Source organism: Natator depressus, chromosome 1 (genome assembly GCF_965152275.1).
Source record: "Natator depressus isolate rNatDep1 chromosome 1, rNatDep2.hap1, whole genome shotgun sequence".
Lineage (NCBI taxonomy): Eukaryota > Metazoa > Chordata > Testudines > Cheloniidae > Natator > Natator depressus.
Window position 1 is genome coordinate 133,998,794 of NC_134234.1, and position 11,003 is coordinate 134,009,796.

The 11,003-nt window shown below is 40.5% G+C and overlaps 1 protein-coding gene across 4 annotated transcripts in view; it reads right to left on the reverse strand.

Moving 5' to 3' along the window:
- The window catches only part of GPM6B (glycoprotein M6B), a 140,154-nt gene extending 129,873 nt beyond the window's left edge, over positions 1-10,281 (reverse strand). Inside the window, exon 1 of one of the 4 annotated variants that reach the window (XM_074967076.1) lies at positions 10,130-10,148. In XM_074967076.1, the coding sequence (XP_074823177.1) occupies positions 10,130-10,133 (4 nt within the window). In that variant the 5' untranslated portion in view covers positions 10,134-10,148. Of the gene's footprint in view, positions 1-4,352; positions 4,357-5,646; positions 5,690-10,129 lie in introns of those variants that run through there. The other 3 variants (XM_074967060.1, XM_074967107.1, XM_074967135.1) reach the window with 3 other exon arrangements.
- Positions 10,282-11,003: the final 722 nt, after the last annotated feature.

Sequence of the window (11,003 nt, forward strand, 5' to 3'; positions counted from 1 at the left end):
GTTCAGACTTCAAATGGGATGCCATGTCAGTGCAGGGCTCCACTTTAGCCCATCCTGTTAAAAGATCAGGACCTAGATTACATCAACATTTCACCTTCTTTAACGCTGCTAATGTTCTTTTGAGTAATTAAAAAAAACCATTTTCTTTTATATTTGTAGTTCAACAGCGAAGTTAAAACAATCAATTTTATCTTCAAAGTACTGAATTTCAAGAGCATCTTCTCTAACTAACATAATACATTAATCCTGAGAGCTGCCAAGCAACTGAAATTCATATTTTTGAGTAAGCAGAAATTGTGCATCTCAGGCACTAAGAATTTGTAAAACATTTATGTAGTCCTCATGAAAATAAGTACAAATATAAAATGTCAAACAAACGATTTTTAAGACAAATATATACAAAAATCTGTGTAAGGGACCACATCGCTTTAAAAATCCATTTCTTTTCTAGTTACCTATCAATTCACAAGGTCTGACTTCCAGCAAGTGCCAAGAGCAACTCAAACACCTAACTAGTTGAAGGAATATAGTTCCCACCTCTATTTAAAGTGAAGTCCTTCCCTAAAATGTGACTGTATGAGTGACATGCAGCTCCATATTTATTATCTCTCTGTGATTCCAGGTCAAATTTATGCACTTTACAAGATGTTTTTCTAGCAGTCAGTCCTCAATACAGGATCTAGGTGTCAAGTTGGACTCTTTGCTACTCATGAATCATCACCAATAATTAAGAGTCTGCAAGTGAAATGCTGTACTGTTATTAACAGTGGTATCTCACGGTTACAACCCTGTATCTACACCCTGGAGATGCAGGAGCATATGTGAGGGCAGAATTCCAGTTCCACTGGACCTCTTTGCATTTTTAATCAATATTTAAAAACAAACAAGGGTGGGAGTTTAAAAAATTATTTGTGATTATGGGTGTCCACCTTAAGATCTTAAAGAAGTTGGATTTTCAAAAAGTGCTGAGCTCCCACCAGCTAAAAGAGGATGTCTCAAGGACAGCACACACACCGCCCCCAAAATAAATAAATCACAGCCACTTCGGAAAAATCTTGTGCTAAAATATTACAACTAAAGTCAATATAAAACAAAGATATATTAAAAAATCATAATGCCATGAACAAAGTAAAAAATGAGAGAGATGAAAAAGTGATGACTGGTGAAGCATATCATGTGATATAAAGAATAGCAACACACCATTTGACAGGCTCTGAACCACCATTATGTTTGGAACTATTTTGTAGAACAGCTGTTAGTCATGTCGTTCAAGTATAGAAGCCCAAACGTCCTCATATTCACGTAGCTCTCTGCATCATTTGTAAACCTTTCTGAGGTTGCCATTTTACCTGTACGCCTCTGTGCCCAAAGTCCCACGTGAAACTGACATGAAGTAATGAGAAGGAGATAGCTGGAGGAGCAAAAATGGGTGAGCACAGGAGTGAGAGAGAGAAAGGGAAGAAGAAGGGGTCAAAGGAGAAAGTAGTCATCACAAAACAATACTGACTTATAACCACGCCTTCTGACCCAAGCAGCCATTTACTGGATAAGACCTATTATTACAAGTCCTACTTATACACCACAGTGCTTTAGAAAGTCCCTGTTAACTATCCCATATATACACATTAAGGAGTATCATCAACCTGACACACCAGAAATTACAGGGCCATATCTAATCACATAGGAAGAGGCAACATGGTCTTGTGCAGGGGTGGCCAACCTGTGGCTCCAGAGCCACATGCGGCTCTTCAGAAGTTAATATGAGGCTCCTCGTATAGGCACCAACTCCAGGGCTGGAGCTACAGGTGCCAACTTTCTAATGTGCCGGGGGTTACTCACAGCTCAACCCCTGGCTCTGCCACAGGGCCTGCCCCCACTCGAGCCTGCCGTTCCCTCGCTCCTCCCACTCCCCCCCAGAGCCTCCTGCACGCCGTGAACAGCTGATCAGGAAGTGCGGGGATGGAGTGGGAGGCGCTGATCGGTGGGGCTGCCGGCCGGCAGGAGGTGCTGGGAGCGGGGAGGGCCGTGGAGAGGAGAGAGCTGATTGGGGGCTACTGATGTATTGCTGTGGCTCTTTGGCAACGTACATTGGTAAATTCTGGCTCCTTCTTCGGCTCAGGTTGGCCACCTCTGGTCTTGTGTGTAGGGCACAAGACTGAGATGCAGGAGACCTGGGTTCAGTTTCTGGTTCTGTCATTGTCCTGCTGTGTGATTTAGACAAGACACTTCACCTTTCCATATGTCTGTTTTCCCTCCCACTTTTTGTCTGTTTTGTGTATTTAATCTGTAAACTTCCCAGGGCATGGACTATGTCTTCCTGGGTGTTTGTACAGTGCCTAGCGTTCAGTTGAAACTGTTGGGTGCTAGTTCAATTGAAACAACAATAATAATAGCAATGTTGTTTGAAGATGTCCCTTGCTGTGTCAATAGCTCTTTATAAAGCTTAAGTAATTGTCACCATTTGATTTGTTTAGTGAGCTTCAGACCCAGACCTGTTCCTTTAAACTCCAATTTCCCCCGCCCACCCTAATTGCTTTATAATGAAGTGTCACTAGAGAGCTAGAAGCAGAAGGGAGGGTATTTTGATTCTTATTCTGAGGGCTCAATCCTGAAAGGTTCTGAGCATCCTGGCAATGATCCAAGAAAGCACATACGATTCTGCAAGATACTGCACGCTCTGGCAGAATCAAGCCCTATGTGGGTAACTTGAAGCAAACTACTCTACACATCAGCAGTGCATTTTGCTTGGATTCCTTGGCTTTTTTCCAACAGTTTATGATATTACTATTCTGAGCTACTCTTCTGTACCTTATAAATGGGATTTTACTATTGCTTTTGTTGGTTTGCATTTGTTTTTCTCTTTGATTTCTCTCATCTGGGAATGGCAGAACTGAGAAAAGATGGAGGAGAAAAGCAGGGGAATATGTGGCATAATTATTCTTTTCCCTCTTTTTCATCTCCAAATAAAACTATGATAAATTAATTTAAGCAGCATATATATTACTTGCAGTGCTTACAGCTCTAACACCACAAGAAATTTAAAGATTCTGGAGACAGGCCCACGTGATTCACCAAAAACCTAAGTCTCCTGAAGTTAAGCAAGAATATTACTACTCCAGAAGGTGAAGCAACTGTGTGACACTAAGGGGAGAGGGAATGCCACAGACCCTCACCCAGAGGAATGAAGGAATTATTCTGGGCTGAGGGGTAGCCTGAATGGGGAGAAGTTGTTGACGCGTGGGAGAGGATCACAAGGTGGGGGCATTAAGGGCATACACAATTACTGAGGGAGGGAGCAGGGAAGAGCAAACAATGGGTTGGGAAACCCTGCTATTTGGATGGAAAGAATGGACATGGAAAGAAAGTAAATATATTAACAAATGTAGTGCTGATATTAATTTAAACAATATGAAACAGCAAGATTAATAATAAATTATATTAAAAAAATGTAACAAGTTACCTGCTGGCATAAGCAGATGCAACTTCACTGAAGACAATCAGCTTACACATATGGTAATGTGGCCTAATAGGTTTACATTAAATACCACTGACAAAGGCAAAAAATGTGCACCAATGCATACAGACCACATAGGGCTCTATCCACCACTGATGCCCCATCTAAAGGGTGAATTCTCAGGATCTGGTCTCTGAGCCTCGCTGCCATAGGTTTTAAAACGCAGTGTAAAAGTGCACTAAGTGAACATATGAAAGTGTGTGAACATAGTGATGTCACCATGCTGATGTGTGTGAACTAAACAGAACAGATCCAACAGGTCATCATACCTGGGTCCTGTTTCAAAATAGCTTTTCTTTTTTTTTTTTTTTTTTTTTTTTAAAGTCATGACGACTGTTTTAAGATAACTGTTAATACTGAAGCAAAGAAAAATGTTTTTTTAAAAAGGATGATTTGTGTGCCCCTTTTTAACTTTATACAAAATTTCATCTCAGATTCCTTTGGAAGACTTATGACTTTTGATAACTTATAAACAAGAGAAAAACAATAATGTTTGAAGTTATCCTGTTACTAGCACGAATGTAACAAATATGCTTTGTAGAAACATTAAAAACATCTGACTAGAGAAAAGTTTAACTGCTGAAACACTTTCTCTTAAATGCATTAAAAAGGACATCCAGACTTTAATCAAGTTTAAGAATTTACTCAAACATTTATGCCTAATTAGAACCATCTTAGGAAACTGATGACCAAAGCTACCATAGCTTGTCTCTTCAGACAACATAGTCCAACATGGTTCTATCTTTTTAATAAAGACTGGTAAATACCAGACTGCAAAACTCAGAGGTATCATCATTCACATATGGAATAGCAGATTTCCTAAATTAGTCAATCTCACCCTTAACGACAGAGATACAGTCTGTTCACTTGGTAAAACCACCATAGCAATGTAGCGTGATGAGAAATGTGAAGAGGACATCCTCTTGTCCACCCCCTTCTCATGCACACAGAGGAAAGATTATAATAAGAAATAAAGTACCTTTTATGATCAAATGAGGTCCAGTGGATTTAGAGCAGCGAAGGTGGTACAAGGTTTTAGGATTAATGGACCTTCCCTGAGATGAGATGCAAATTAAACATCAATTTCTTAATTTTAGCATCTATATTAAAATATTGAGAAAGATTTAGAATGGAACGGACCATGGGACCCTGCAATAAAACTCCAACAGCCTTAATGACCAATACTAATCAGATTTTACAATTACTGTGCCACACAAAAGGTTTTAAATCCTGCCTGGACAAAATGTACAGTTGAAAGGAAGAAAGAGGGCTGATTTTCTTTCAGGATTTGCCTCCAGCTGTTTAGAAGAAGAAGAAAGTATAGTTTAAACAGTATTCGAGCCAACCACAGAAATAACAAAATCAAACACATGTGTCTGCCCTTTTCCACTTCAGATCAACTCTAAAGACTCATTACACCTATATTCAATTTAAGAATTCTTTAACAGCTGAATACAGAGTTCTCTAACACATCTCCCGCTTGAGATTGAATGTTGAAATTACTGTCTACTGGAGAATGTTGTTGTTCTTCCCTTTCAATAGTATATTTCTCTTCTTGGGAAACAAGACCATGATGACACTCTTCATTTCTGTACTCTACAGTCTTCTCTTTAACAAGCTTGCCCTGCCTCACCTCCTTTTCTCATTTGAAATCCAAGGCTGTTTCTCAGAGAGAGAGAGAAACTTGGCAGAATTTGAAGTTTTCTTTTTAATAATTTTGGATAATATTGGTTTATTTTTAAGCATTTTTTATTTGTACTGATTTAAATGTTCACAATTATGGAAAATTATGGGGGGGTGTCAGAATTATTTAATAACAGGCTTTGATATTCAAAAAGTTAAAGCTTTATAACCATTAAAACACAATTTGTCAACATCACATGTCAAAATGTACAAAATAAGTGTCCTTAAAATCAAACTCTTATAAGTTCTCAGGCACCATTTTTCTTACTTTGACTAACCATAAATTTCAGTTATTATCAACAGATATATTTTTCATCAGTGTGTATATAAAGTGAAATCAAAGTTCACAGACATTTATTGATAAACATCTAATCCTTCCAAGCCTACATATATACACAACTTTTAGTACTGGGTGAGGAGAGGAGGTGAAAAGAGCAATATAAACATACTGTCCTCAGGAAGCACGATACTGTCCATTCCCAGGTTAGTCTATCATTTACGCAGAACTTTTTGGCTGTTTTTGTTAAAGTTCTGTATTTTTTCTTTTTGTTTTCAATTTTCATTTATCAAATGACAAAACTAGATCTGAAAAAGTTTGTACCCGATGTACATAAATATGTGTTCTTCCTCTCCCATAAGATGCACAATAGTAGCTGTGCATTTCAGACAGCCAAAAGCCTATAGTGAAAATGTAAATTTTGATAAACACAATGGGTCTGATTTTTCCGAAGTACTGAGTACTCTAGAAACCCAGCGAAGTCAGTGGGAGTTGTAGATTCTTGGCAACTCTGAAAAATCAGACTTAGGTGTCACAAATTCTAGTCTTCCACGAGAGTTTTGCCTGAGTAAGGACTATTTTAATGGGCCTAATTAGAAACAATCGATCTCAGGACTTTTTGGACTTTCAAAACTATTTTTGCACTTTGATAATGCAGGATGCTGTATTAGTTTTAAAATTACAGTGATGAAGCTCAAACCGATCCTGGTTAATCCCAGACACGATCTGAGAGGTAGTCAAATTAGCCCTAGCCCACATAATGCTGAGGCAACTGTTATGCAACAGCATGAACAAAATGTTTTATTCACAAAGTAGTGTGGCACCAGCTGACAAGGTATGGTCTGCACAACTCCTCCTTGAAGTATTTCTTGTAAAACCATGTTTAAGTCCCCTTTCCTGTCGTAAATTTACCAAATTAGTTAAATGTTATGTATAATTATGTAATCTGAGTATACTTCTTAAAAAATAAAAAATATTGAAAATGGAGCATTTATAGTTGTAATTGTTAGAAAAATGGTCAGAAATTTTTTCATTTTTGCCAGTGCACTGCCTTTTCCTAATTGTCCGCTTTATAGGTCCTTCTCTCTACATTTTAATTAATATATGTCATATTATTGCAGTCTAGATATTTATTTTAAAATTTTAATGACAAAATTAAGTCTGAAAGTTTTAGACGATTAATACCAAACATTGATTAAATGACATCTTTGCAAAATGAATATACATCGAGATCTATAATAATTCCTCAATTTCCAATCTCTGTAGCCCTAGTTAATGAAGAAACCCATAACTCTACAATACAAATGACCAAATCTCAAATATATGCCAAGTATACTGATAACCTATACTTTTAGTATTGAAAATAGGTTTCTCATGTTAGTTTCAGTTTAGCTTACAACAATTTCAGGCTTACAGGATGACAGAAGAAACTATTTTATTCATATGTATGTATTTCTGTCTAATAAACTGAACCCACCACAAACGTAATCTGATAGGTAAACTTCTCTATTTTCTAATTTAAAAGAGAAATGTTTTTCCCCCTTCCTTTCAGATTTTTGCTCCCTCAGCTAGCTCTGCAGCAGCAAACTACCAGACATATTCAAAGATATGCTGACATCAATCCATGATGCTGAAGCACAAAATGTTTCAGTATGAGGGCCTTTACAAATTAAATCTATTAAACAACAGCTTCCATTTAAAACATAACAAAAAAAGTTTGCCAAATGGAAATGGACATATATGCAGGAAAGACATTTAAGTGGATATTAGAGTATTACACAATAAAAGCCATAATGGGGGGTTGTCTGTTGCAACTTTAGAAGTTGGGAATGTGAAGAGAATCAGTGTTCGAGGATCTTCAAGGATAACTAAAACTAATTAAAAACATCAGTAAAAACACCATTACGTTTCAGGAGGCTGATCGTCATTAGCCAAGCATAAACAAATTAAAACACCTAGAAATTGAAAAGTTAGTTGATGTCATTTAATTTAACAATATAAAACCACAGGAATTTCAGTTATTTTCCTTTTTGGCTTTGGCTGAGTAATTCTGTTCCATTTTTTAATTAAAATCAAAGATGCTGCCAGCATCAGTATGTGCACATTAACACACGGACATGAAATGATAGTTCTGTTCCAGCAGTGACAACCTCCATGCAATAATATAATGCTAGTGTTCAACTGGACCAGTCATCTGCATCAGTCATTTATTTGGACAAATATGGCTGTGGTTTGGTTTCTATCAGTTACTTCAAACTTCATAACATTCATTGTTGTTTAATTCACTTTGTTTCATTGTTGGTTGAAATGGAGATTTAAACCTTGCACACTAAAAAATCTATTGTAAGGAATGCGAATGCAAAATGTGTGTGTTGACTACTAAGTGACCCATCTGTATGATGATGCTTTTATGGGCCCCACTCTTGCTCACATTAGCGGAGAAAAAATATATATGTCAGAAATTGAAAGCCAGTCTTTAACCTCTACTCCCTTTCCTAACCCAGATTTAATTTATGATCAGATGGTTAGACAACAAAACAGAACCCAGCTTATAAGATTTTAAATTGTTTCAAACCTAAAAGGTTTTTTCTAGTGGTTAAATATAATTTTTGTTTATAGCACCACAAGTACACATGGTACTTTATAAGCACAAAGATCCAACTTCTTAGCTACCCTCAGATACCTTCCTCTTTCTGCCTATACAAACTTTACATTTGTGGCTGGATTAAAGTTTTAGATACTTTTAACAGAAAGAGGAAATTCATAACTAAAACTTTGTCATTGAAACACACAAAAAATATCGTAAAAAGAAAAAAGAAAAGGAGTACTTGTGGCACCTTAGAGACTAACCAGTTTATTTGAGCATGAGCTTTCGTGAGCTACAGCTCACTTCATCGGATGCATCCGATGAAGTGAGCTGTAGCTCACGAAAGCTCATGCTCAAATAAACTGGTTAGTCTCTAAGGTGCCACAAGTACTCCTTTTCTTTTTACGAATACAGACTAACACGGCTGTTACTCTGAAACAAAAAATATCATATACTAAATCCCACTAGGATTCCAATAGAGTCTTGCACACAATTAGTAGTTCATTACTTATGGAAAGAACTACAGAAATTATGAGCACAATGAATTTCAAAGTTAAGGCTAGATATAAAAACTGCTTCCTTTGCTATCACTCCTCATTGTAAAGTTATGTTTAACCTACAGTTTCTGTGCAGATGGTGATTACATTACCAGTCTGTTGCAAAGGAAAACATACTCTCTCTAGAAGCACATTATTTACATTAATAGTCATACAAATAACCATAAATCTAGATACTTTTAGTTGATGCCCATATACTTTAGACAGTCTGCCTGATAACCACATGTTAAGAGATTTTGCTGACTGCAGTGTTTCAAATGGTTAGGCATGACAGAAAGAACTTACACCAGACCTAATTCATACACTCTCATCCAAGAAGCTTTAGGTTAAAAAAAATTTTAAAAAAAACACCAAACAAAAAACCTCCAGCTGGAGTTGATTAGCAAAGACTTCTCAATTTTCTGTTAACTGTAACAGCTACACTCAGAACACAGTAACATAAATACCTAAAATGCTTGTATTTCTATCTGCACGCTAAAATGCTTTCCAAGTGTGAAAGAAAGAAAAAAAAAAAGAGAGATTGTGTGCATTCAATATTTGTTCCACCATGTACCAAACTCCATTTTTCTTCATGGACTCCTAGCAGATCAATTACTTTCAAAGTAGCAGACCAACTGACGTTTAATGAAGCAAGCTTTAAGTCAAACCAATCAAAATGAATAGCAAGACAGGACAGATAACTTATAGCCAAGCATGAATACTTAATTCTGCTTGGTAGGGAAATCATTCTGAAAAGAAAAAGATCGTTGTCCTTAGCTAGCATTGTCTTGGTTCATCAGGGAATTCAACAGGCTGAAGTGATTTACCAATTCCCTCTCTGGGTCTCCCTCTCCCCTCCCCAAATACTTGCAATAAATTGCCAAATTGAGAGATGTAGAGAGATATTCGACTGGAGAAGAGAATCCAGACACACACAAGGGAGGTGGGGCTGCTGCTGAAGTATTCCAGTGACAGTGGAGAGGCTATAGACTCAAAGCCATGGAATGAAACTTAAAGAGTGCATATGGGTTTGCAGTGCCCTCTCTGGGTGCCCAGACGCTCCCACCCTGAGTCTATCCAAACTGCGGACCCCCTTCCCTTGCTGTGTGTCTCCCCCTAGAACATTATGGGCATCCACATGAACCCAAGCAGGGCTCACGCTGAAGAGTCCACTACAGGAAAGGCTCCTCGGACAGGCAGCACCCTGGCCCCTGCCTAAGCGAAGCGTAGGACGAGCACCTGCTCCTGCCCTGCGTAGGGAAGGAGGCTGGGGTCCCTTACAAACTCCCCGAGGCACAGACGGGGCTCTCCCTCCTGACTGCCCCCTTACCTCCTGCTTGACACACACCCCTTCCACGCGTCCCCTCCCCCGCCGCCCAACCCTTGCACCTGCGGCCCCCGGCATCGCCTCCCTGAGCATCCCAGGCAAAGTTGGCTGCAAAGTTCCAGGCTCCCCCTCCCCTGGCTGGCTGGGGGGGGGGGGGGGGGCGGCAGAGCAGGCGGGGCGGGAGCGGAGAACGCAGCTCGCTTACCCATGGCTCGCTCTGCTCCCTCGGGGCCGGCGCTGCCCCCAGTGCGGGTCGCAGGCTCCTCAGCGGCGGCCTTCTCGTGCCCTCTGCCCGGCGTCCCCGGGCGGCGCGGCGGGGCTGGAGGCGGCGAGCTGAGGCAGGGCGAGCGCGGGGCAGCGGCTCACACACACTGGCCGGCTCCGCTCGCCTGCAGCTGTGCCGGGGAGGAGGAGGAGGAGGAGGAGGGGGCGGGGACAGCAGCCGCCTGCCGGGGCTGGGGAGCCAGAGGGAGGCGGGAGGCAGCCCCCACCCCCGCTCACACAGCCGCTGCGGGGCGAGAGGGGCTGCGGCGGGGGCCCGCGGGCTGGCTGCCGTGTGGCAGGGATTTTTTTTGGGGGGGGGGCAGTTATGTGTAATGCAGATAACGATCCTCTTCCGATCTGCCCCTGTGGGAGGTGACCAGATGTCCCGATTTTATAGGGACAGTCCTGATACTGGGGGCTTTGTCTTATATAGGCTCCTATTACCCCCCGCCACACACACACACCTCCTGTCCTGTTTTTTCACACTTGCTGTCTGGTCACCCTACCCTCCGGGGCAAGCCCCACTTGTCCCGCTCTAGCTCCTTGCAATTATAACAGTGCCCTCCCCCACCCTCCCTTTCTCCCCAGCATAGATTTCAAAAAATGGTAGGTGTGAAAGACATCTGATTTCCCTGCCCCCCCCCCCCGCCCCTTTTCTGTGCCTTACATGTAATCTACCTAGCTTCTCATACCTTTCTCAGCACTTTGAGCTCCTGGCTGCGAAATGTCTAATAATCTCACCAGCCCCACGCTGTGTTTCCTCTCCTCTATGTGTCCTTCGGTGTGCCTTGCTACATACTGTATATTACACAGAC